Here is a 26,679-nt window from a genome sequence, read left to right as displayed (position 1 = left end):
GTTATGTGTGAAGGCAGAAGAAGAGACTGGGACTTCTCAGGGTAGAAAAGTGTGTGTGTGTGTGTGAATGTGTGTAGAAAAGTGTGTATGAAATGACAGGTGGGGTGGAGAGAATGGAGAAAGAGAACCTTTTCTCCTTCCCCCTAAAACACTAGAACTGAGAGGCCATCCAATGAAGCTCATGGGCAGTGGGTTCAGGACGGAGAAAGGGAAGGCCACTTGACACAGAGGGATTGGAATTGCTGCCAGAGGATGCGGTGAGGGCCGCAGGAATAAACAACTCGACGAGGGATTAGATTAGATGGATTCCTGGAGGACAAGCCTATCTGTGGCTCCAGGCCATGGCGGCTGAGGAGAACCTCCTCATTCAGAGGCAGTCAACCCCTGAATCCCAGCGCCAGGAGGCGACCTCAGGAGAAGGCCTCGGCCGCTGCGCCCTCTTGCTGGCCCTCCGGAGGAACCGTCTGGCCCCTGGGTGAGACTAGACAGACCACTGGTCTGACCCAGGAGAGCTCAGCTGAAGCCCTGGCCCCCGCCCTCCCCCCCGGGACGTTGCCAACTCCCCGGGGCCACGTCCCGTTGGGGCCGGCCAGGTCGCCCTCCTCCGCGGGGGGCCGGGGAGCACGCGCCGAGGCTGGCCAGTCCCGGGACCGCGCTCGGCGCTCCAGCAGCCCCGCCCCCTTCTCTTCTCTGCCCTGCCTGCCCCGAGCGCGCGCGGGGGGCGCGTGCACGCCGGTGGGGAGCGCGGCTGGCAGGCAGGCAGGCAAGCGGGCGGGCGGCTGCCGGAGCGTCCCTGCCCGCCCAGGTGAGTCCGCTCGTCCGCAGGCGCGCCGGGGGCCGGGCCCAAGGGAGGGGGCGGGTAGGGGTCGGCCGACCGCCGAGGCGCCTCCCGGGGCTGGGGCTGGGGCTGGCCGGCGTCGCCGCCCCTGTGGCGCCCGGTCTCTCGAAGGCGCAGCGCTGGGCTTTGGCGCGGATTGCCGTCGGGGCCACTTCGCTGGGCGGCCCGCTGCGGGGGGAGCGAGCAAGCCTCTTGCTAAGTTCTTGCCCCGCGAAGCTCCGCCTGCCCGTCGCGAGAGCCCCCCTGAAGCCCCCGGGGAAGGGGCAGGGCGAGGGGATTCGGGGACTTGGGCTCCGGCCCGCGGCCGCCCCGCCCCCCTCGCCCGCCCCCCGCGATGCTGCCGCTGGACCCCGGCGGCGCAGTCAGGCAGTGGACTCAGGGTAGCTCTCCAGGTGCTCCCTGGAGGTTGGCAGCCCGACACTCTGCGGCGAGGTCTTTTGTAGGGGGGGGGCTCAGGCGTCGGGAGAGGCGCCCAGCTGCCTCTTCCGAGTTGCTTGAAGTTTGTCCTGGGAGGGCAGCCTTCCCCACCGGGGGGAGTTGGGGCTCATTTCAGGTGGGGAGATTTCCCCACCCCCCAAGTGCCTAAAGTATTTTGTCGGCAGGAGGGTGCTTGAGAACGTGGCAGGCATGTCATGTTACTCTGTTCCGTCAAACCAAACCCAAAATCTAGCAGTGCCTGCAAGGTGGGCCACATCTGCTTCTACACGAGGCGATCCACCAAATCCCATATTGAAATAAAGCAGAGCAAACTCTGAGTTCAGCAGCATCTTGAAGAACCACCAAAGTTTGGTTCTGGATATAAGTTTTTGTGGGCAGGCACACCTCTCCCGATAGATCACAAGAAGAAATGAGAATGCGCCCCAAAGTTCACACTCTGAATAAGACTCCATTGGCCCTAAGGATGCCCCTGGACTCTCAGTTTATTCTGTTGCTTCAGGCCAACATGGCAACCCACCTGAATCTAACCAATAAAATGGACCAAACTTGAGTTCAGGGGCACCTTTAAGGCCAGCAAAGTCTTATTCAGGCTGTGAGCTGTTGTGTGCACACGCACAGCTTCAGACGGCTAGGTGGTAGTGTTGGTCACGGGAGTGGATTTGGTTGTGTACTGTAAGAATCATCTCTGTATGAAGTCCAGAACGCTCACCCCAAACCCCTTGCAGTTCTTATCCCAAGTAAAGGTAAAGGTATCCCCTGTGCAAGCACCGGGTCATGTCTGACCCTTGGGGTGACGCCCTCCAGCGTTTTCATGGCAGACTCAATACGGGGTGGTTTGCCAGTGCCTTCCCCAGTCATTACCGTTTACCTCCCAGCAAGCTGGGTACTCATTTTACCGACCTCGGAAGGATGGAAGGATAAGTCGACCTTGAGCCGGCTGCTGGGATCGAACTCCTAACCTCATGGGCAGACAGCTTCAAACAGCATGCCGCTGCCTTACCACTCTGCGCCACAAGAGGCTCTTATCCACAAGAGGCTCTTATCCCAGAGTTCCTTGAAAATAAATTTTGAGCCGGTGTGAGGAAGGCTGAGGAGGGCCAGCATGGGGTTTAATAGCAGCAGCCTCTAATTGATGAAATGGGCTTGATTCTCCACTCTTCCACATGCAGCCAGCTGGTTGAACTTGGGCCAGTCCCAGTTCTCTTAGAGCTCTCCCAGCCCCACCTACATCACAGAGTGCCTATTGTGGGAAGAGGAAGGGAAAGCTGTTTATACCTTGCTGTTTATAAGTGGGGTATAAAAAACAGCTTTTCTTTGTATGCTTTACAGGTGGCTAAAACTTCTTAGCTGGAGAAATAGTCCATAGGGTGTCAGAGTCAGGAGCTTTCCTAATTCCTAAGAAGACATAAAATGAGAGTGATTTTGAAGTCGCTCTGCTAAGGATTGCTCCCCGAACCTTCCTGATGTGACTCTTTCTCCTGTTGTCACCTTATCACTCCTCTAGATTTGGTGTTAGCTGCTTTTGGGTCCCCCCTTGGGGGAAAAGGTGGCATACAAATGAAGCAAGGGGATAATTGGGGCTCTTGGAAACAGCAGAGGGCACATACATATTTCTCTGAAACAAGGGCTCCTGATGCTATTTTATACCAAATTGTTCTGTGACCCAGCATGGTGCAGTGGTTAAGAGCAGTGGGCTCTAATCTGCAGAACCGGCCTTGAATCATTGTTCCTCCTGCTGGGTGACCTTGGGCCAATCAGAACCAGATTGGCCCAAGGTCACCCAGCAGGAGGAACAATGATTTGTTCTGGTTCTCTCACTCAGCCCCATCTGTCTCACAAGGTGCGTATTGTGGGGAGAGGAAGAGAAATGTGGTTGTTTGACACTCCTTAAGGCACAGAAAAGTGGGGAATGAAACTTTCTCCTCTTCTTCTTGTACCTCAGTAGATTGCCTCGGGCCAGTTCCATAAGGTCCTGCATTCCACCCGCACCTGGTGCTGTGGCCAGAACACCCTCAGGCAGAACAGTGAAGAGACGTGGGTACAGGCTCAGCAGAGCACTGGCATCCCTTCCTGGGAGCATGGCACCCCTCGGTTGCTGGATCCAAGCTATGCCTTGGTGGCAGCGTGGGACCAAGAGTGACGGAGGTACCCTGACTCTTGGAGATTTAATTGGCTGGGCAGATTTTTGAGAATGCCAGCAGCTGCCAGCACAGCATGGGAACCTGCCCTGTGTGACTGAAATTAAGCTGTGGCAAGCATTTGGTGGCGGGCTCTGCACCCCCCCCCCCCGCCCGTGTCATGTCAGAATTCCAAATGTGGCTGCAGACTTTAAAAAGTTGAGGACCCCCACCATAAAATCCCCGTCGTAGGGAACTATGTTCTAACCAGTGATGCCAGGGATCAAGTGTGAGGCAACTTGAACATTTTGTTTAACTCATGGATGGCCAAACAGAGGCTCTCTGGATGTCCACAGACACAATGACCATGGCCTCTTGGAAAGGCGCTGTTGGGCCACAGCTGGCACCAGGCAATCATGGTATGAATTCAGCCTGTCTTGCTGCCAGCCCCATCCTCCCCCCCCCCCCAACTCCAGCAGCTCTAATTCAGATGTTTCTGCTTTTCTGGAACACTGCTAATTTCACAAGTGTAGAAATCTCCCTTATTCCCAACAACTAGTCTTGTGACTTGGGAGAGTTTTGTTGTGGTGGTTGTTTCCGTTGCCTTGCCAAAACCTACCTGGCAGCATGCGTCATGTGTCAGGCGACCATGAAGAGGTCACTGGGGATGGCGGGCAGATATTTTAGCAGCAGAGTTTCTGGCTTGGAGGCTGCGTGCTGCCTTCCTACCCAAATTGGGTACCCACACCATAGAATCATAGAGTTGGAAGGCACCTCCAAGGTCATCTAGTCCAACCCCCTGCAGAATGCAGGAAATCCACAGTGACCACCAACAGTGACCCCAATTCCATGCCCAGATGATCCCCCCCCCCCCAATCCTGAATCCCTGGCCAGTCTGGCCTGGAAGAAATTCACTCAAAGTGGCATTTCCCTGGGCATGCAAGAAAGGGCCACAAGAGCCAAGCACAGACACAATCCCTTCCTGCCCACCCACTCACAATCTGCCCAAGTTCATAAAATCAGCCTCTCTATCACAGGGGTAGTCAAACTGCGACCCTCCAGATGTCCATGGACTACAATTCCCAGAAGCCCCTGCCAGCATTCGCTGGCAGGGGCTTCTGGGTATTGTAGTCCATGGACATCTGGAGGGCCACAGTTTGACTACCCCTGCTCTATCAGATGGCTATCTAGGCTCTGCTTAAATACTTCCAAAGAAGGAAAAGCCACCACCTCCCAAGGAAACCTGTTCCACTGAGGAATCGCTCTAACTGTCAGGAACTTATTCCGGATGTGAAGCTGAAAATTCTTTTGACTGAATTTAATTCCATTGGTTCTGGTCTGACCCTCTTGGGCAACATCCAAACATTAAAACAGCATGTAGAATATCTGTACTGTTGGGTAAGAACTGAACATACAAACGTGTGCACATCACTCTGTTTCTGACACGTTTTAGTCCCCCCCCCCCATAGTAAATCAGAATTCCCCTCTGGTCCCCCCTCTTCGGGAAGGTTCCTCGGGATGTTGCTACACTGATGAATGGTGTTTCATGTTTTGCAGCACCCTCCTGGGGAATACTTTATAAATAGCAACCGAATGCCTGACTTTTGTATCATTTTAGGAAAATTATGAACCAGGTCACAAATCAGCTTTCAGTCTGGGGGTTGGGGAATTCTTGCTTCTGGAGTAATTCTACGATTATTTCTCCCTCGGACATTTTTCTGGCCCTTCATGAGCTAATGACCAGTTCCACTCACAGTTTATAAAGGTCGGTGTGAGTCTGACCATGTTGTTTTCCCCTTGTGTTTCTCATCCCACCTTCACCACTCTGCTAGCCTTTCCCCCCACTTGGTTTAGTGGTTAAGAGCAGTGGGTTCTAATCCAGGGAACTAGGTTTGATTCCCCACGCCTCTTCCTCCACATGCAACCAGCTGGGTGACCTTGGGCCAGTCCCGTTCTCTCAGAGCTCTCTCAGCCCCAGCTGCCTCACAGGGTGTCTGTTGTAGGGGGAGGAAGGGAAGGCGATAGCAAGCGGCTTGGAGACTCCTGATAGTAAAGAACAGAGCACAAACCCCCAGCTCTTCTTCCACCCAGTGATCTCTGCAGGCTCTGCTGGGAGCCTGCAGGTGCGGTTGTTTATGGTGCCTGGTGAATCCACGTCCCCAATGTTTGTGTGATTAAACTTGCATCCTTCTCCTCCTGGGCTGACAAGGAGGCCTGCTGTGCAAATGGAAGTCAGACTTGAAAAGGAGTCTGAATGACAAATCGGTCGTGTTTGAGGGTTGCTTGCCTCCCCATGGTGGCTGGAGATCTGCAGGCTAGAGGAAGATCAGTTCCCCTTGAGAAAATGGCAGCTTTGGAAGGTGGGGTGTGGGGCATTTGACCCCATGGAGGTCCCTCCCTGCCCTAAAACCCATCCTCTCCAGGCTCCACTTTCCGATACACCCCACTTTTCTCTACCAGAAGGCAGCTTACAGTCGCCTTCCCTTTCCTCTCCTCACAACAGACACCCTGTGAGGTTTGTGGGGCTGAGGGAGCCCTGCTCTGTGAGAACAGCACTATCAGGGCAGTGACAAGCCCAGGGTTGCTCAGATGGCTGCATGTGGAGGAGGAGCAGGGAATTCAACGCGGCTCGCCAGATTAGATGTTATGCTCCTAACCACCACAGTACGAATTAAGAGGGGCTGTGATCCTTCCTCAAGTTTTTCTATGGCTCATTTGATGATGCCACTTATTTATGTTTTTGAAAAATGGCCTAAACTGGTAATATTGTGGTTAAGAGCGGTGACCTCTAATCTGGAGAACTGAGTTGGTTTCCCCCCTCCACATGTGGCCAGCTGGGTGACCTTGGGCGAGACAGTTCTCTCAGAACTCTCTCAGCCCCACCTTCTTCACAGGGTGTCTCTTGTGGGGAGAGGAAAGGGAAAGTGATTGTCAGTCAATCTGAGACTCCTTCAGGTAGCAAAAAACAACTCTTCTTCTTCTGTTTATTTATTATATATTCCATCTTTGAATCTAAACAGGGTCATTGAATCTAAACAGGGTCACTGCTGAAAACAAAGCTATATGTAGCCGGGAGGTGATTACCATCTAACAACCCCTCCTTGATATAATAGCACCCCCCCATTATTAAAACCAGAAAGCGATACTAGAGAGTTGATGAGCATTTATTAGTATAAGTACTAATTTATTAGTATAAGTCAGGGGTAGTCAAACTGCGGCCTCCAGATGTCCATGGACTACAATTCCCATGAGTCCCTGCCAGCAAATGCTGGCAGGGGCTCATGGGAATTGTAGTCCATGGACATCTGAAGGGCCGCAGTTTGACTACCCCTGGTATAAGTTGTTTTATGTGGGAATTTTAGTCCGTGGGAATTGTAGTCCATGGACATCTGGAGGGCCGCAGTTTGGCCACCTCTGCTCTAAAGGGACAGCAGCAGTGTGAGTGAAAGAGATCTGAAGGTCACAAGAGTGTGTATTAAGATTTATTATGCATGCTCAGTCTTCCACATCAGACTCTTTGGACTGAATTAGTTATTGAAATGGGCTTGAATGTTAGCACAGATCCATGCCTTTTGGCCTGGCCTGGATGACCCAGGCTGACTCAGTGCCAGATCTTGGGACCTGAGCAGGGTCATCCTCGGTTGCTCCTTGGACAGGAGTTCACGGTGAAGTCCAGGGTTGTCCGGCGAGGGCAGGCCACGGCAAACCACGTCTCTTCGCCTCTTGGCTTGAAAGCCATATGGAATAAGCTGTGTCTGGGTGGCATTTTCCACCACAACCTCAAGGAAGGTGGGGCGATGGCAACTTTACATTTTATTCCTCGTTCTCTCCCTGTTAAACAATTTGCTGACTGTAAATTCTCTTCAGGGTTGATGGCTCCTAACTTTGATGGCATTAGGCATCTCTCTCCTTTTTATCGTTTGAAGAGTGAGAGGTTTTGAGACAGACATGTATGAAGAGAAGTGGAAGGTGGGGATAAAGTTTGAAAAATTGCTACTAGAGCAGAGGTAGTCAACCTGTGGTCCTCCAGATGTCCATGGACTACAAGTCCCATGAGCCCCTGCCAGCATTTGCTGGCAGGGGCTCATGGGAATTGTAGTCCATGGACATCTGGAGGACCACAGGTTGACTACTCCTGTACTAGAGGAAGTGCAAATACCCACCCACCCCCTTATTTTCCTTTTGGGTTGTGTGCACACATCTGCACACGAGGTCAGACAACAGAGTGTCTTTTCTATGCCATGAAACTTATAGCATCTAAGCAGCTGTGTTGTCTCGGTAACTGGGATCCTGCACATGTTTATCTAAAAAACGGAGCTACTTTAGAGCTCAGTATTTCTCCACTTTGTGCAGCATTCATTGGGAACGCTCTGGATGGACGACCGTTTTGAGCGAATCTGAATTCCACTTCCAAGCTACATTTGTTCCCCATGTTGATAGACCCTTAACTCCTTTGGTTGTACAGTTAAGAAATAGGTAAATGCTTAACACATACATGTGGATATGAAATATTTCATTCGCTACTTTTATAAGTTCTGCCAAAACTCTGGGTCGGATTCAAAGGACCATTGCCGGAGGCTTGGTGATGGAACAAAAATTGTCTGGTCTCTCCTGTTCCACTTGCACTCACCAAAATTCTGTTCTGGAGGTGTAAGTGGTGATGCCCCAGAATACTGGAAGGCAAAATAGCCCATTTGCAGTGGGAGGCAGAATCAGTGAAAAGCCACTGTCTTTTCTGCAGGCAGAAGTGCCTTCCTCTGGTGGAAAACGAGCCATTGGGTCCAACCCTGATCTCTGTCTTTTCTGATCAGGTGGAGAGAATGTGAGAAGTTGGTTTGAGGAGACCTTTGGAATTCTGAGTGTTTTGCTTTTTTCCTGATCTTGGTGCTGTCTTTTGTAAGAGCCAGTTTGGTGTAGTGCTGAGGAGTGCGGACTTCTAATCTGGCATCCCGGGTTCGATTCTGCGCTCCCCACATGCAACCAGCTGGGTGACCTTGGGCTCGCCACGACACTGATAAAACTGTTCTGACCGAGCAGGAATATCAGGGCTCTCTCAGCCTCACCCACCCCACAGGGTGTCTGTTGTGGGGAGAGGAATGGGAGGGCGACTGTAAGCCGCTTTGAGCCTCCTTTGGGTAGGGAAAAGCGGCATATAAGAACCAACTCTTCTTCTTCTTCTTCTAAGACCAGGAGGGTGTGCAAAATAGGGGTGCTGGGTGGATGGCTGGGGAGAAGGATGTCCTAAGGCAGGGGTAGTCAAACTGCGGCCCTCCAGATGTCCATGGACTACAGTTCCCAGGAGCCCCCTGCCAGCATTCGCTGGCAGGGGGCTCCTGGGAATTGTAGTCCATGGACATCTGGAGGGCCGCAGTTTGACTACCCCTGTCCTAAGGTCTTGGATATGTCCAGTGTGGGAGGAGTTATATTAATTAATTTTTAAAAAATCAAATCTGGACTGAATTTAATACTCTGAGGACACTGCGTATCCCTCGAGATATTTGTATTTTTTGGTAAAAGTATACAACTAAATAGAATTAATATTTCTTAAAGAACATTTACAGAGAGACCCAGTTTTTTGCAGAGGAATCAGCCAGCTCTAAAGCTGCATCAAGACCCTGAGGCGGTGCCTGTGAGCATTAGGGCAGGAGGGCACAGACAGAGTTTTAAATAGAAGTGGGTGACTTTGTAGTAAAGAAAGAATTTTTTTCCATATCAGGAATGTCAAAGTAGTCAGTTGGAAAGTTATTGAATGGAGATGAGATCAAGAAATGATATATATATATTTTTAAAAATCAGGATGTTTAGGTTGGTTTACCTAAGGTTTAACTCCAGCAGAAATTTTATTATTTATTTATTTAGAAGATAAAAATCTATGTATTTATTGACTTCATTTGTACCCCACATTTCTCCCCAATGGGGACCGAAAGTGGTTTGCACTGTTCTCCTCTCCTCACAACAGCCCTGTGAGGTAGGTTACTCCAAGAGAGTGTGACTGGCCCCAGGCTATCAGCCCCGTGAGCTCCCATGGCACCAGTGGGGATTCTGAGAGTAAGGTATTAATCCTGAACTCTTAACCAGTACACCACCTTGGCTCTCTTTCAGATTTGTGCCTGTGTTTTGGAATTTCTTTAACAAATAAGAGCTTAGGAACAACTGTATTTTGTTTCTGCTGAGCTGGAATCTAAGTGGTATGTGAATGAATAACGGGGGCTATTTTTCTTTTGCAAAGAGATCACAGAGGTGGTGGTGAAATGAAGGTTGTGTTCTTTTTCAACAGCCTGAAGGACACACTACAGAAAACAGTTCTTTTTGAAAAGGCATTTAATGTGTGGCTTAGAATAGCGATCCCCAACCTGTGGGCCGCGGACCACATGTGGTCCTTCGACTAATTGGAGGTGGGCCCCGAAGGACGCCTTCTCCCCCCCAGCCCTTTACTTCACCCCCCCCCTTTACAACACATTTCATTGTTGTGGCGTGTCTGTATCTTACTTTGAAGGGATGTTTAAACATTACCATAGCAATCAGAGAGCGTTAGGGCAGTGGTTGAGAGTAGAGGAGTAAACTACCCCCCCACCGGGCCTCAGTAAAAGGCGTTGAGTGGTCCCCGGTGATAAAAAGGTTGGGGACTACTGGCTTAGAAGATTGTGCAGGATTAGTGATGGTAGCTTGGCGGTAGCCTTCTAGCAGCCTCTTTGGGCTGGCTATCACTGTTGGGGGAGGCCCCCTCCCCAGAGAACCAGCACACCATGTCCCTTGTGGGCCCAAACCTCTCTGTGCTCTCAATTTTCACAGTCCGAACTAGAACAAATTCCCTGCCTGGCAAAAGTTTGAAGGTGACTCTCTTAGTGTGAAATCTTTTCATCCATCTAGAAGCCGTCATGGGCCATAGAGTGCAGGCATTCACGCATGACTCAAAGTACATTTCCAGACTAGGTACTTGGAGTCATGTGCATGAAACTTTAAGGCAAGATCCAGGCCCCAGTATAACTCCTCTGCTACCATTGCAGTAGGGGCGAATATTGGTTTTTCCGTTCAGTTCCTCTCTGCTTCTGCTTCAAAACTGTGTGAAAGTTATGAGTGTCCCCCCCTTAGAGAGCCAGTTTGGTGTAGTGGTTAGGAGTGCGGACTTCTAATCTGGCATGCCGGGTTCGATTCTGCGCTCCCCCACATGCAGCCAGCTGGGTGACCTTGGGCTCGCCACGGCACTGAGAAAGCTGTTCTGACCGGGCAGTGATATCAGGGCTCTCTCAGCCTCACCCACCCACAGGGTGTCTGTTGTGGGGAGAGGAATGGGAAGGCGACTGTAAGCCGCTTTGAGCCTCCTTCGGGTAGGGAAAAGCAGCATATAAGAACCAACTCTTCTTCTTCTTTCTCTTCCCCACACCCTCTGAATAAGATGCAGCCTCTTTTTTGCCAGTGTGTTACACAGAAATGGCAGTCTATGCCAGCCCAGATGCGAGTGTTCAGATTCCGTGGAAGATTGTGTGCCTTTCACTGTGTTGTGGGGCAAGACGACACTTACTAAACACCTGTTTTTCCCTCTCCTTCTGTTTGCCAGAGATGGAGCCCTGACTGAATAGTGCGAAGAGCTGCCAGAAATCGCCCAGAAGTTCCTTCAGGAGTCAGCGACTGCTGGGACGGGCGCTTTCCCCCCTGACAGATCTTTCTGCTGCCAACGACGCCGGCGTTCATGTGCCGGAGTGATATTTTTTGGGTTCATCGTGGGCTTTTGGGTTTCCCCTACCTCCTTTTATGACTCGCTGTCAGCCATGGCCAGGGAACTCTCTTTGCTGCTTCTGTTTCTCCTCTGTGGGAGTACAACTTCCAAAGTGCAGCCTTTATACGAACCGCCTTCTGACACTCTGGATTTTGGGTATGTCCCTGCAAGGGTCTACGACACCAGCACGTATTATGAACCCGGCCCGATAGGGGTTCTGTTTCGACTGGTTCATGCTTTCCTTTATTTAGTGCAACCCAATTATTTTCCTCAAGGTAAGTGGCTAACAGTATGACTGCACTGAACCGTGTTTTGTTTTAGAAACTTCAGGATTGACGGGGCAGAGTGCGTGCTGTGTCAAACAGCTTGTTTTTCCTGTCATTGGTGAGGCTGGACATGACAATACGCTCTTTGTCAGAAGCAGAGGACGCGTGACCCACCTTTCTTCTTATACACTCCTCTGACGATTGGGGTCTGAGGCAGGGTGTTCCAGGCCTCCTGAGCGCAGGGAAATCTTCCACGTTTCCTTTCACCTCGTCAGACACAAAACCCTCAGACCAACCATTTGTTGGGCTTTTGGAGAGTCTTGTGCGTGGAAGTATGAACCTTGTGAGGTGTTGGGCAACTGCGTCTCAAATTCTCTATGTGGTAGAAACAGCCTGAACCAAAGACATATTTCTGGTTTCCAGAATGTTTCACCCAGTTGCTCTGACTGCCCTGAACTTGCTGGGTCAGACCCTGAGCCACGATATTCTGCTCCTTTCCTGGATTTACCACATCCCTCTTTAAAAATGGCTGCATCAGCCTTGGGAAGTTGGTGATGCCATTTGGAGGGGCCCCATATAAGCTGCCAAAATTTGGAGGCTGTGTTGCCAAATAGTCCTTGTGTGTAAGTTGCTACAGTAATGGATGTTACCTTGTGATGTTCTTTGCAAGCTGGGGCTCACATACCCGCGGGATCCGTTATGAGCATTCCCTCCACTTACCTGGGTGAATCTGGAGCAAAGATAGTGTTACTAGCCGTATTATATTTAATTTGACATTTCATTAAGTCCACTTGTGCTTGTGTGGACACCTTTTCCTCACCTCTGATTGTTGCCATGATTGTGAAGCTACACAGAGGGCTGAATAGGACAATGGTTTGGGTAACTATTGGCTGTCTGGCCTGTTATTGATGGTATTGATGACTGAACCCTTAGCCAGCTGCCTGGAAGCAGTTATGAGGTGGCTCAAGCAGAGTCGTCTGAAGCTCAATCCTTCAAAGATGGAGGCCCTAGGGCTGGGCAGAAAGGGTCCAAGCGAGGAAGCGCGCATGCCCAACCTGGACGGTGTGCAGCTATCAGTGGCTTGCTCTGCCAGGAACCTGGGCGTGATCCTAGATGCTTCCCTCTCCGTGGAGACCCTGGTCACAGGAATAGAGCGGCTGGCTTTCTACCACCTACTACTAGCGCCCTACTTGGCCCCAGAACACCTAGCCAAAATGATCCATGTGACAGTCACCTCTAGGCTAGACTTCTATAACTACGCAGGCCTACCCTTATCCTTCATCCGAAACTACAGCTGGCCCGGAACACAGCAGCCAGGGTCCTCACGGCAGCACCATGGAGGTCTCACATCCAGCCCATTCTCCAACAATTGCACTGGTTACCAGTCGAATTCCAGATCAAGCTTAAGGTTTTGGTAATTACCTTCAAGGCCATAATGCAGTCCAGGCGCAGGGACTGTCTTTCTCCATATGGCCCTCAGAGCTCTGGACTTCACCACCTCCAACTGGCTAGTGATCCCTGGCCCCAAGGGAGTCCACTTGTCCTCAACCAAGGCTAGAGCCTTCTCTGTCCCGGCCCCCACCTGGTGGAACGAGCTCCCAGAGGAACCAAAACAGCTCAAAAAGGAGCTTTCGCCAGGTTGAGGTTGACCATAACTAACAACATCCACTGAGCCCCAGTGAATCCATATGCCTGACCTGACCAACCATAGGTGTATTAAACTGTTATTCTGTTAGATTGTTATTCTTTTTGTTTATTGTTACTATTATTACTGTTATTATCCATTTGACATAGCTATTGTTTGATGTATTGTTCTGGTTCCCTACGTTTCATGTGAACTGCCCTGAGCCTCAGGGGAGGGTGGAATATCCTTATCCATTGTTGTTCCTCTATATATTTATGAAACAGCCTAGGGGGTGGGACGTGTCCGGCTGTCCAAGTTGGAATAGGGCCAATCAGGGTGCAGCCAGCTTTGCCCTGATTGGCCCTGCCAGTGCAGCTTCCGCACTCCGTCCCTGGACTCTAGCCTCTTTGCTCTCAGACGCCTCAGTACCTGAAGCCAGCAGCAGGTAAGGGGAGAGGGCCCTGGGCAAAAGATCATGGTGGAGGGCCTCCTAACAAGGGCCTCTTGGCCTGCTAGACTGGGCCTCCTAATGAGGGCCTCCCGTCCTGCTGATTGCTCATTAAGGACTGTTAAGAAGCTGACTGCTAAGGAGCTCTGTCCCAGCCCTGCTGACTAGCTGTCCAGCCCCACCCGCCCCACTTGATCTGGCTGCGAGCTGCCGCCCAAGGCCACGGGCCGGGGGAGGGGACCCTTTCAAGGCCTGTTCTTAGGAACGGGCTTTGAAGCTAGTAAATGGAATAACAAACAATCAAACAAATAAATTTGTTGTGCTGACTTCACATTTCATTAGATGTCTTGAAAAAGGCAGGATTTCCATAGTTTAAGAAATAACTTTCCTGTGATAATGCTGCTGTGCTTGGACTTGGTGTCTGACTTTGGTGTGTGTTACATGCCAGAGATTGGAATTCAGATTTGGAGATATGAGGAGGTGGGGGTGGGGGGTGGGATAGGGTGTTGAGAGAAGAACAGGCCAGGGAAGGGGAGGGGACAGCCGGCAGCTGCTTTCTGTGGCTCCTTCGGGTTCTTCTTCCAGCTGAAGTGATGTTGATAATTCTATCAGCAACCTGCCAGGGTACAAAACCCTGCTGTTAAATGCTAGATCAGCCCCAGGAGAAACAGGAGGGGGTGTTCCTGTAGCCTGTAAGGATTCTGTCTCCCTAGCATGGTGCACCATCCAGAACATTACTGGCTTTGAGGCGGTGTACCTAAAGTTGGAAAGGAGAGACAGCTTTGGAATTCTGTTAGTGTACCGCCCACCCCACTGTCTAGCCATCTCTGCCTGAGCGGAAGGGCAGATCTCCAAGGACCTCCATGCTGGAAGACTTCATTGTTCATTTTGAGGCTGTTTTGCAGGAAAGGCTCAGGGTTTCATAGCCTCCATGACAATCCCGGGCCTATACATTGTTCTAGTCACACTCGATCTTGTGCTTTGCTCTGGGCAGGAGGAAAGTGATCTGAGGGTGGAGGAACTGATGATGGTTCCTTTGCCAGAGATCAGCCTTTTTCAACTTTTTTACCCTTGAGAAAACCCTGGAATATTCTTCAGGCTTTGAGAAACCCCAGCAGTGGTACGATCGTGCAGAATATGGTTGGGGAGCAGAGCTGTGGACACGCCCACCCAGGGCCCCTCCCCTTCCCATCCTCTCCAGGCCCATCATTGGCCATTTTGGGAGGGGTGGGGGGGGTCAACATAACCATATATGGTCATATCGATCAATAAATGTTTAACAGTTTTTTTAAAATATTTTAAAAAATCATTAACTCCCACCATTCAGGAAACCCTCCCAGGGCCATCAACAAAGTCTGCCACAGATCGATCACCAGCTGCTTCTGTCCAGGGCAGAGTCTGCACTTACTTTCTTTAGTCAATCCTGCTGAATTCAGATCGCTTTGAACTCGGGTCTTCCTCCCCCCCCCTCCCCATTGAAACAGGAAAGTCTTCTGCACGTGGTTAGGGAGGCTCAGAAGGTGGGGGGGGGCTCTTTCTTTTCTTGAAGGGGGGGGGAGAGGATTGAAAAAGGCAGAGGAGGGAGGAAAAATCCAAGACCGACAGAAGTTGAGAGAAATTAGGGGCTTCTCCTTTAACGCAAGTGTGTCACATGACCAGGTGTGGCTTATCAGAGGTTCTCTACCACGGAGCTTTCTTTCCCAATCCGGATATTGAGCATTAAAAGCACTCCAAGATATCGCACAATAAAGGTAGGGTCACTCCGGATAAATCCTTATTGCTGCAGAAGGAAAATTAAAATCGCCCCAAATCCAAACGGAAATCGCATTCTGTGTAGAGGGCAGGGACTGAATCAATCTCGGGTTGGAATAAAAGCTTTGTGCAGTTTACACCCAGGTTAGGGTTAGGCGCTTCGGTGCGCCTCGGCCGCTTCAGTGATCGCGGCCAATTTTATCTCACTTGTTCCAGGACCCTAAACAGATGTAAGCTGTTTGATCTTAACATTCTCAGGGGTGGTATAAGGGGGAAGGAGGTCCCAAAGAGACAGACATTCCAGACTGTTTGGGGTCTTGAGCGTCACAACCAAAACCTTGACTTTGATCCAGTCTCCAATCTGGATTCATTTCAGCTGGGAGAGTGCTGGTGTGATATGTCGTCTCCATGGGGCTCTTGTCAGAGCCAATCAGCTGCATTCCGGACCAGTTGAGTTTCCGGAGCAGCCTCAAGGGGAGCTCTGTGTAAAGCGAGTTCCAGAAGTCTAATCTGGAGGCGACAGTTGCATGGCTGCTGCTGGTCTAGATGGCTAACCGCCTGGAGTGCAACATCTGTGACCTGTGATTGCTTCGGCAGCACATATACTAAAATTGCAACATCTGTGACCTTGGCCTCCATAGACAGAGAGGCATCCAGTATCACCCCCTAGACCAGGGGTAGTCAAACTGCGGCCCTCCAGATGTCCATGGACTACAATTCCCAGGAGCCCCCTGCCAGCGAATGCTGGCAGGGGGCTCCTGGGAATTGTAGTCCATGGACATCTGGAGGGCCGCAGTTTGACTACCCCTGCCCTAGACTCTTGACGGAGGTCGCAGGTGTCAAATGGCCCCTGTCAAGGGCCGGGGGCTGCCCCATATAACCCTCCTCGTACTTTGAACATTTTTCTTTACAACTATCTGTGGGCATCCCAGTGCCCTTTGACTCCATCACCAAAGCGCTTTAGTAACGTCGTTTAATTGGCTAATCCCATAATCTCTCCAGCCATATGTTGCTTTATTTATCATTTTCAGTAGAGTGTTGGTATATGTAGATAATTGTTTGGGGGGGGATTTTTTTTAAACTGCTCTTCCAAAAAAAGCTCGAAACCCAACTGGTTCCGCTGTAGTTACGGGGACCTGTTTGAAAGCAAGCTCTCCCAAACACGCAACTCAAAACTGAGCCCGTGTTCCCCAAAAAAGGTAGTGTTCTCACTGTGCATGAGCAGTACTTAAAGCTGGAGGTTTCTAAGTTGGAAAGTGAAAGAGCTGCGTTGGTAGTAGGGTTGATAGGAGGGCTGTGCACTTTGGCTGCCGAAGCGCACAACCCTGGTTCATAGATGTGGTCTGTTGTATCCACCCCAGTGTGCAACCCCTGGATTGTACACAGACCTTGTGTTCGTACTGTTGCTAAACAAAATGCAGGAACAGAAGCTTCTATCTGCGAAGTATGAATGCCACCCCACGGAAAGGTGAATTCTGCAATGTGCGTAAATTATACAATCCATGTAACAGTTGTGAGCAGATAGACCTGCATTTTGTTTGCTCCGTTTGACAGTTTTTTTGCTGCTTTGCATAATTCCTTATGAATTTGCTGTGCAGGGTGTTGAAGTCACCGCCAGAAATATTCCGTGGCTTTTCTTGGTGTTTGTTGTTATGCCAGGTGTTGGTCACACACTTTCAAGCAGGTGCTCTGCTGAAAAAGGAAACCAGGAATTCCTGAACCCATTTCCTATTCCGATGGGAGGGGTTCTGTTCCGATTGGAGGGGGTACTCTGCTCTGGTTCGGCCTCACTTGGGAGTACTGTGTTCAGTTTTGGGCACCCCAGTTGAAGAGGGATGTTGACAAACTGGAACGTGTCCAGAGGAGGACAACAAAGATGGTGAGGGGTTTGGAGACCAAGACATATGAAGAAAGGTTGGGGGATCTTGGTCTGTTTAGCCTAGAGAGGAGACGACTAAGAAGGGATCTGATAACCATCTTCAAGCATTTAAAAGGCTGCCATGTAGAGGTTCAAGGGGGTGCAGGTTAGGTCGTGAGTGTCCAACATAGTGCAGGAGGTTGGACTAGATGACCCATGAGGTCCCTTCCAACTCTATGATTCTATGATTCTATGAAATAGCTGTACTTTAAATCAGGCTTTTTCAACAAGGATTTCGTGAAACCCGGGGGGTTCTTAATGGCCCTGGAAGGGTTTCGCGAATGAGTGGAATTTAATATTTTATATATATTTTAAAACATTTATCAGGTGATATGTCCATATATGGTCATGTTGACCTGTCCCCATCCTCCAAAATGGCCTATGATGGGCCTGGAGGGGGGGAAGGGGAGGAGCCCCAGGTGGGCGTGTCCACAGCTCTGCTTCCGACCCATATTCTGCACGATTGTGCCACTTTGAGGTTTCTCGAAGCCTGAAGAATGCTTCAGGGGTTTCTCAACAGAATAAAAGTTGAGGAAGGCTAAATAAAGGGATTAGGGGGCAGCCTAACCCAGGCTTGTACATATGGTATGTATGGTAGAATTAAGGGAGAGAATGGGGCTTGCACCAGCCCCAAGACAAATGAGCTTGGGTGTTGCTGATGAAGAAAGCCATGAAAAGTGATTTCCAAAGCTGCTGGTCTTCCTAAACTGAGGAGTTGGGTTTTTGTCGGTTTAGTGCAAGTGAGGCTCAGCATACGTCCTCTGACTGAGTGGGCTTCTGGGTTTCCACAAGACATGCACAGGCATTTTTGGTCAGGTAGATCAATGTTGTAAGACTTCCCTGAAGGTGGGCTTTGATGAAGGTTGAGAAACGGTGAATTTCAGAAAGCTTCAGGGGAAAGTTCCTCTTCACAAGAGCCGGCAATAAAAATCAAGGAAATTGCCATTTTCCTGAAGGCTCAGTGCTGGAGATGTTTTTGAAAAATTGCTGTAGATATTTCATGAATTAAAGAATTATGTTAATAGATTCAGGAAGGAAGGGTAGTAGTTTCACTAACTTGTAGGGAAAATTCTATTTATGATGCATTATTTAGTTGTGCGTGTGTGTATGCACCATTATAAAAGGAATTTTGGGTGATGCTTGAATACTCTTTGATACATGTGGTTTCAGAGTAACTCTTAATGCAGAGTATCTCAGCGTGGGAGATAATTCCAGATGGGATAGACATATTAGTCTGTAACAGCAACATAACAGGAGTACCAACATCAGATTTGTGAGCCAACTCACATCATCAGATGCATATGATGAAGGGAACTGTGACCCTCAGAATTTATTTCTGTACTTCATTTATAATGTGCCTTTCTCCCAAGTAGGGATGGGCACGAATCAGAAAATTCTGGTTTGGTTTGGGGTTCGAGGAGGCCTCAAACGGAATCCTGAACCAAACGTGGATAAAAGTCCCTGAGCCGAACCATCCAGTTTGTACACTTTTACTCCTGGCAGTAGCAAGGAGAAAGGAGGGAGATCGCCTCAGAAAGGTCCATGGGGGGAGGGAAGCAAAATGAATGTGTTATATTTAAACCAGCCATTTAAACCAGCCAGTCATTTAAACATATTTGCTTAGTGGATCCACCAGCCATTTAAATTGCCATATTGCTCCCCCCTCAGAATGGTAGGATGTGGAGGAGAATGGATTGTGGGAATTTCTGGGAGCCATTTCAGCCGAACACCATTCATTTGCTGTTAAGGAGTACTGTCTGAAATCCAGTTAGAAGAAGAAGAAGAAGAGTTGGTTCTTATATGCCGCTTTTCCCTACCCGAAGGAGGCTCAAAGCGGCTTACATTCGCCTTCCCATTCCTCTCCCCACAACAGACACCCTGTGGGGTGGGTGAGGCTGAGAGAGCCCTGATATCACTGCTCGGTCAGAACAGTTTTATCAGTGCCGTGGCAAGCCCAAGGTCACCCAGCTGGTTGCATGTGGGGGAATGCAGAATCGAACCCGGCATGCCAGATTAGAAGTCCGCACTCCTAACCACTACACCAAACTGGCTCTCAAGAGTTAACCCCTCTCTGGTCCATTTTGCTTCCTCCCCCCTTAAAAGGAGGAAGCAAAATGGACAGTTTTTGAAAATGAACTCCTCAGCTCTGAGGCCCAACATCCTGAACCAAACAAACGTCCAGGAGATGGTTGGGGAAGGTGCTGGTTCAGAGACCACAAACTGGGCTAAATTTGTGATGAATTTTGGCTCATGAAACATTCATGCTCATCCGCACTCCTTAGTGGGGAGCCAAAATATGCGCCATAGTTTCTGACCCACAATGGTTTGGGTCCATTTTGTCAGTTTTAGACTCCTGTTGTATGAAAAATAGAAAGCTATCCCTGTCCAGGAGGTTGTGGGACATCTCCAAGTCTGTGTGTGTATATTCCCGTTTTTGTATTTGATGAAATGAGCTTTGGTTCATAAATGTTTATACTCTAGAACTTTGTTGGTCTCTGAGATGCTACTGGACCTGAAGTTGGTCATTCTAGTAACTTTGCAAGTGTAATTAGCTGTAGGTTTCCTGGTTCTCTTTTTGCCATTATTAATTTCCCCATATAATTGACTTTACTGTTTCCTCTGGATCCTTCTCTGCTGCACTCAAGTATTCCCCCCCACACACACACACCGATTCAAAGAAACCATCCCAACCTTCTCCTCCTGTATCTTCCCTTCCATTGTTTGCCTTCAAAGGTCCTGAAATATATTGCTTTCCTGAAAAAAGCTTGAAACACAATGGTTTCTGTTGTCGTTATGGAGACCTATTTGAAAGCAAACTCTGCCAAACATACAACCCAGAACTGAACTCCAAAAGGTCATATTCTCACTGTGTCCACAGGCTCAAAAATGTTGGGAACTTGGATATATGCTTCCAGGCCATGTTAGAATCCCTGAGGCCCTGCCTCCTGCTAATTACTTATCTTGTTATACTGTCTCCCTGGTGGTCTCATAGTGTGGAAAGAAGATGTGGAGGAAGGAAAGCATTTTGCAGAGAGCCATAGATTTAAGTACATTTCTAAATGTGCCACCATAATCCAAAGGCACTGACAGATACATTGTGAGGAGATGCTGAAAAGTATTGGAAACCTAAACTGTTTTGCCTGTCAAAAGAAAAAAGAATTGAACCGATGTATGCGTGCTTTGGGTTCTAGCTGCCCCTTGGCATCCGGAGGCTGGTGGCAGAATCCTTTCTCAGCACAAGGGTCTTCTCCATATCCATCACCCATGCTGCTTGCCTCCTCCTGTGACACCAGAGCAGAGAAGCCAAAGACAGCTAGATGGTCTGTCACCATGGTTGGCCCAGCCAAAACTGACCAGCTACCTGTGCACTTAAAAGTGCCTGTTGAGAGTCCTACTGGGGGCTGGGTTAGGGTGGCCTGCTCTGGGTTGGGAAGGCCTTGGGGGTGAAGCCAGGGGACGTCACACTTGGGACGAGGAGGGACCATAGTGGAGTATAGCTATGGATTCCACCTGCCAAAGCAGCCATTTTCTCCAGGGGAACTGATCTCCATTGCTTGGAGATAAACTGTAAAACTGGGAGTTCTTCAGGTTCCACCTGGGGACTGACGTTCTGAGCAAGGGCTGTCAATAAAGAAACAAACACTGGGTTGGGGAATTCCTGGAGATTTAGGGGGTAGAACCTGGGGAGGGACCTCAGTGGTTTGTAATGATGGAATTCACCCTTCACATTTTTCCCCAGGAGAATTGGTCTGTGTAATCTGGAGATCAGTTATAGTTCTGGGTGATCTCCAGGCCATTCGTGGAGGTTGGCAACTGTATTACAGTGACTCCAGACACAGCATTTGTAGGGAAATTTGGAGTGGCCATGGGAGGGAGAAGGTGAGAAGTCATATTCTGGGAGTGGAAATCCCATCTCTCTGTGGAAATGCTCTGGGAGATGCAAGCCTATAAATTGAAACAGTGTGGAAATAATCATTTTTGTATTTGTATTTGAATTCCCATGACGAGCAAGTTTATCTGGTGTCAAAAAGGCATTGATGTGAACATTTGAGCCATCTTGTTAACAATGGTGGTGACATTTTTTTTGGGGTGGGGTGTTTTTATGGCTTTGGGGTGGGTGGGCATTAATGCTTTTCTTTTATCATCTCAGCTGTAAATCCCCTTGAACAGGTCTCTGAAGAGGCAGAACATACATTTTCTAAATAAATAAATAAATACATAGAGATAGCTTGAATTATTCACTCCTTGAATAAATCTTTGTTGGTCTTAAATTTTGTTATATTAGGTGTTTGCAAGGAGAACATAGCTGAAGGATCTTGGGCACCTTAAAGTAGTTATGATCTAAATATATTCTACAGCAGTGGTCCCCAGCCCCCGGTCCGGAGACCGATACTGGTCCATGGATCAGTCAGTACCGGGCCGTGGCTCCTCCTCCTCCTCCTCCCTGGCTGCTGCCTCGGGGGCTGCCCTGCTACTCTGCCACCGGCTCACCTTTGGTGCTCTCCACCGGCCATCATGGCTGAGGCTCCCCCTCGGCATGGCACTGTGCAGCTGCTGTTGGCAGTGCCCCCCAGCGGGCAGCGGGAAGTGGAGCAGGGGCTCAGGCAGTGGCGATGTCCCTTGGCAAAAGACTACCCTCCCCCCCCCCGGGCCTCAGTAAAATTGTCAAGTGTTGACCGGACCCCGGTGATAAAAAGGTTGGGGACTGCTGTTCTACAGAATAAAGGTAAAGGTATCCCCTGTGCAAGCACCGGGTCATGTCTGACCCTTGGGGTGACGCCCTCTAGCGTTTTCCTGGCAGACTCAATACGGGGTGGTTTGCCAGTGCCTTCCCCAGTCATGACCGTTTACCCCCCAGCAGCAAGCTGGGTACTCAGAAGAGTTACTATCAATTCTTCCATCCCTCACAGAAAAAAATCTTGAATTCTGTCTTTTGGTATCGGATTCCCCTGTTTTTCTTTTGCTGCTGAGGAGACCAGTTTCCAGTTTCCTTCCTCCTTGACTGATTCCAGCGAATCATAACACCATGTAGCCAATCGGATTTAACCGCCTGCTGATGTCACCAGTGGCAAATCCATGAGGTTGAGAGCAGTATTTCCAGTAGGGATCACATGAACGATCCTGGCCAGTCAAGACTCATTCTAAGATCGGAAGTTTTTCATCTCTTTCTCAATTATCCCTTCCCCTCCCTAACTGTGGAAAGGTGGGTCTCTATTCATTTTAGGAGGTATCTTGTTTCCTAGGCTGAAGCTGCCTAAGTCCTTTGACTGAAGCCATAATGAAAGAGAGCTGAGTATACTTATTAAGCCAGGGAAAGATAACCAGTTTGTAGGTTGTGTGGGTATTATGAGAAGTGCAATTTGTGCCGCTCATCTCAACATCAGAGAAGAAAGAAATGAAAAGTTCATGTTTCTTCTGGCGTATCATTACTGATCAGGAATGGAAATAATTAGTTGTGGAATAAATTTCACGGCTTGTGGGATTCATGCTTGCTGTTTCAGCTATGATTGTACAAACTGATAACTTGTTCTCAGCTTGCTTAAAAGAGTGGTTTCTACTTTGCTTCCATGGAAACCAGGTGTTAGTCCCAATCAGATGGCATTAATCTGGGATTCTCCCCCCCCCCCACATGCGCTCCTTGTTAAGTTGTGAAGAGTCATTACGTGCAGCATGTGTAAGAGGAAAGAAGGACTACTGATGCAGGGTTGGAGCCAGCCAGATTTCACCCAACCCTATTTGGCTCCCCTTCTCCTGCCCCTTTTGCCTTTGCGTGATGTGTGGCTTCCAGATTACAGTGTTGGTGGTCAAAGGGGATCCATCCTATAGTCCTGATCAGTTGTCTTCTGTGCAGATGGGTCAAGTAACCATCACCACTAGGAGTATGAAAGGGTCTGGCTTTTTGGGAGTATTGGCATTGATTACTGAATTGGAATAAAAATACGTTTGCCATTGGTAATTCTCATCTTGCTCAAGAAAGCCAGCTCGGTGTGGTGGTTCTGGAAGGCCAGTTTTGATTCCCCTCCACATGCAGCCAGCTGGGTTACTTTGAGCCATCACTGTGCTGTCAGAGCTCTCTCAGCCTCACCTCCCTCATAGGGTGTCTGTAGCAGGGAGAGGAAGGGCAAGTGATTGCAAGGTGCTTTGAGATCCCTTTGAGTAATACAAAGCGGGGTACAAAAAAACCCTCCTCTTCTTAGAAGAAGTCCAAGAGTCCCCCAGTATGGTGATCCATAGTGCTTTCCTGCAAGGCAGCTTGGCCTGTCTCTATTGGTCTTCCACCAGAAATCTTTAGCTGTGGATAGAGCACAAACTAAGAGGTATTTCAGTGGTTAACAGTGAGTCCCAAGAACACCATACATGAACCGGAGAGGCCCCAGAATCCATTGCAACCTCCAGCCTGCAGCCTTTCCAGGTCCTAGGGGGAGGGAGAGGCCATCTGCAGAGTTCTTCCACGCCCCCCTCCCCCCCCAATCTAGCACCCCTTGTATTCCTGAATGCAACGGGCTTGGCCCCTAGTATATAAATATGAGCCCTGAAGTTTGGTGTGCCTCTGTGTCTGGCCAACATTGAGTGCCATGGGTATGAATCTGTGTACATGGATGCCTTTGTTAGTTAGTCCTCCACCCACCTGGTGTCATTGAATTAACTGGCCCGACTACCCATGACCATATGGAAGGGCCCACAAAACAGGTGGAGGTGAAGCTCCAGTTCCACGCTTGCTCCTGTTGCAGAGCGGCAAAGCTGTTCTCCGTAGTGCTGGAGTTGGGTGTTGAATCGTGAAGTCACCATGAGCCAGTCTGAGGCTGGGCTTGTGTGAGATTGTGGCTGTCAGATTGGTATGTTGGCTTGCCCTCTGCATCCCTAGTTCTAACATGCCGACAGTGACGGTTGGTGAGCAGACATCGGTTGGGGGAATCAGAGCCGCTTGCTGTTGGTGGTTCAGCTGGGATTTGTGCTGAGGGGAGGGAGTAAGACCCTCACTAATCTATACTAAGCTGTTCTGGCTTTCTGTCAGCTTATCTGTGTATCTTGGAACTGTTTCAGGGAGGGGCGTCACCGTGCCCTTCAGCGCTAGATGTTAACAGGCACCTAATTCTCCCCTTATATAGTCCTGACGTCCTTGGATGTTGTCCAAATGACTTGGGTATCAAAACCCAATCAAGCCATTTTCTCTGAAAAATCAGAAAAAAGACTCGGACTTCTGCGTCCCATCAAACATTCCCTCCCCACAGTCTTAAGGTGATCAGAGAAGGAGTTTTTTTATTGGCCTGGCTTTGGGTTTTGGAGGCACCCTCTACATTTCCATGGCACAACCAGAAAGGTTTCTTCCTCTCTGAATAAGGAATAATGATTGTGGTGGGGTGGGGTGGGCTTGTCCCTGTCGAGTGAAGCCTCTCAAATACCAAATTACTTGGATACTTCACAGTTTGAGGTGAAATTCTACACTGACCATAGTTAGGAAGGCCCAAGTCCTTAACTTTGCAGCTTTGAAAACTCAACCACAGAAGGTGTTTATGTTTCTTGGTCTAGCTTGTTTTAAATTTGAAGGGGCTGGAGCCTGTCTGTAAATGGAACGATAAATAGCTTTGGGATTAGAGTAGTTGAAGATGAAATATCTGGCAAGGGAGGAAGATCTTTCTGGCAACCAGCTAGCAGCAGCTGAGTCCCCTCTGAGTTGAGTAGTCTTTTGCCCAGGGACGTCACTGCCGCATGAGCCCCTGCTCCACTTGCTTTCCCACTGGTGCCCCTGACTTCCCACCGCCCGCTGGGGGGTGCTGCCAGCAGCAGCTACACAGTGCCATGCCGAGGGGGAGCCCCAGCCATGGTGGCCGCTGGAGAGCACTAAAGGTGAGCTAGCAGCAAAGTGGCAGGGCAACCCCCGAGGCAGCAGCTGGGGAGGAGGACGACAAGGAGCCGCGGCCTGGTACCAACTGATCCACGGACCAGTACCGGTCTCCGGACCGGGGGTTGGGGACCACTGCTCTATGTCAAAAAGTGACCAAAAACCAAGAGTCATGAGGAAGGTCACTGGGGCCAGAACGCCAGAATCCCTCATCAAAAAAGCAGTGCATCATTGTTGTCATTGGAATTTTCCATAAGCCTCTGTGGGCTACTTCAAGATGAAAAGCAGCCTATTTGTTTGGAGCTGAGAATCAACGACCTGCTCTAGCATCTTGCCCAAGGTTGGAAAATTGAAGACTGGCTGTAAATTTTCCAGCATAGTAGGGCGCAGGGAAGATTTTTCAGAACAGGTCTAATCACTGCTTCCTTGAACAAAGATAGCACAACAACAAGGAAGAACTAGGGTTGTGTGGTTCGGGTGCTGAAGCGGCTGTCCCAGCCCGAAGCGGCCACCGCCGCAGAGCGGTCGTTTTGGGCTGTAATGGCCGCTTCGGTGCCCGAACCGCACAACCCTCTTTTTACTCATTCAGCCAGACACAGTGAGCAGACACAATGGTGGCAGATGCTGCCCTTTTGCTATAATCACTGCCATGGAATACGCTCTAATATGGGCTCCATGTATTTGATCCGTCTCTGGCTGACCCCCGCAGTGCTCTAGCTGTCCTCCCTCTGGCTGCATTGCTTTGGCTGCCCAGTGAACTAGGGAGAGTTCTCGGCTCTGCCTGGGGGTGAAGGAGGGCTCTTAGGGGTGATTCTGTCAAAGCTCGGGCCATCTCCATATTCTAGATCAGGGGTAGTCAAACTGCGGCCCTCCAGATGTCCATGGACTACAATTCCCAAGAGCCCCCTGCCAGCATTCGCTGGCAGGGGGCTCTTGGGAATTGTAGTTCATGGACATCTGGAGGGCCACAGTTTGACTACCCCTGTTCTAGATTAATCGAGCAGTGACTTCCCACAAAATCTGCTTTTAATTTTAAAAACAGCACAAAAGGTTTGGATGGTAGGAGGCATGTAGGAAAAGGGAAGTGTCTGTGGGCTCAGTAAACAGAGACCATGAAGTTCTTCCAAACCTATCAGCTCTTTTATTCAGTCCAACACCAACTCCAAGCACCGATCAAGAAACACAGGAACAGCATGAATTTATATACACTTTGGATTGCCCACCAAGGAACCGGATTGGTCCTTAACGGCCACAGTTCGTTGGTTCATTTCTAGTCTATAAGAGTCTGTGATTGGCTCCAGTTGTGAAGGCACCAAGCCTTCATTTGTATAAGGTGACTGGCCCACATACATAACAAAACAGTTTCTGATTTCTTAGTTGGGGGAATGTCTCTTCTACAGGGTGCCAGCCAAGTTTGATTTCCCACTCCTCCCCCACATGCAGCCAGCTGGGTGACCTTGGGCTCGCCACAGCACTGATAAAGCTGTTCTGACCGAGCAGGAATATCAGGGCTCTCTCAGCCTCACGCACTTCACAGGGAGTCTGTTGTGAGGAGAGGAAGGGAAGGCGAATGTAAGCCACTTTGAGACTCCCTCAGGTAGAGGGAAAGGGGGCATATAAGAATCAACTCTTCTTCTTTAGTAATATCAGGGCTCTCTCAGCCTCACCTCCCTCACAGGGTGTCTGTTGTGGGGAGAGGAAAAGGAAGGCGACTGTAA

The 26,679-nt window shown here is 49.6% G+C and overlaps 1 protein-coding gene across 8 annotated transcripts in view; it reads left to right on the top strand.

Moving 5' to 3' along the window:
* The first annotated feature begins 678 nt into the window (after window positions 1–678).
* The window catches only part of PROM1 (prominin 1), a 122,145-nt gene continuing 96,144 nt past the window's right edge, over window positions 679–26,679 (top strand). For all 8 annotated transcript variants that reach the window (XM_077301070.1, XM_077301067.1, XM_077301066.1 and 5 more), the window contains exons 1-2: window positions 679–805; window positions 10,952–11,385. In XM_077301070.1, coding sequence (XP_077157185.1) covers window positions 11,163–11,385 — 223 coding nt within the window. In that variant the 5' untranslated portion in view covers window positions 679–805; window positions 10,952–11,162. The remainder of the gene's footprint in view (window positions 806–10,951; window positions 11,386–26,679) is intronic.

The sequence above is a fragment of the Paroedura picta genome, chromosome 10 (genome assembly GCF_049243985.1).
Source record: "Paroedura picta isolate Pp20150507F chromosome 10, Ppicta_v3.0, whole genome shotgun sequence".
Lineage (NCBI taxonomy): Eukaryota > Metazoa > Chordata > Lepidosauria > Squamata > Gekkonidae > Paroedura > Paroedura picta.
This window is presented reverse-complemented; position numbering and strand designations above follow the sequence as displayed.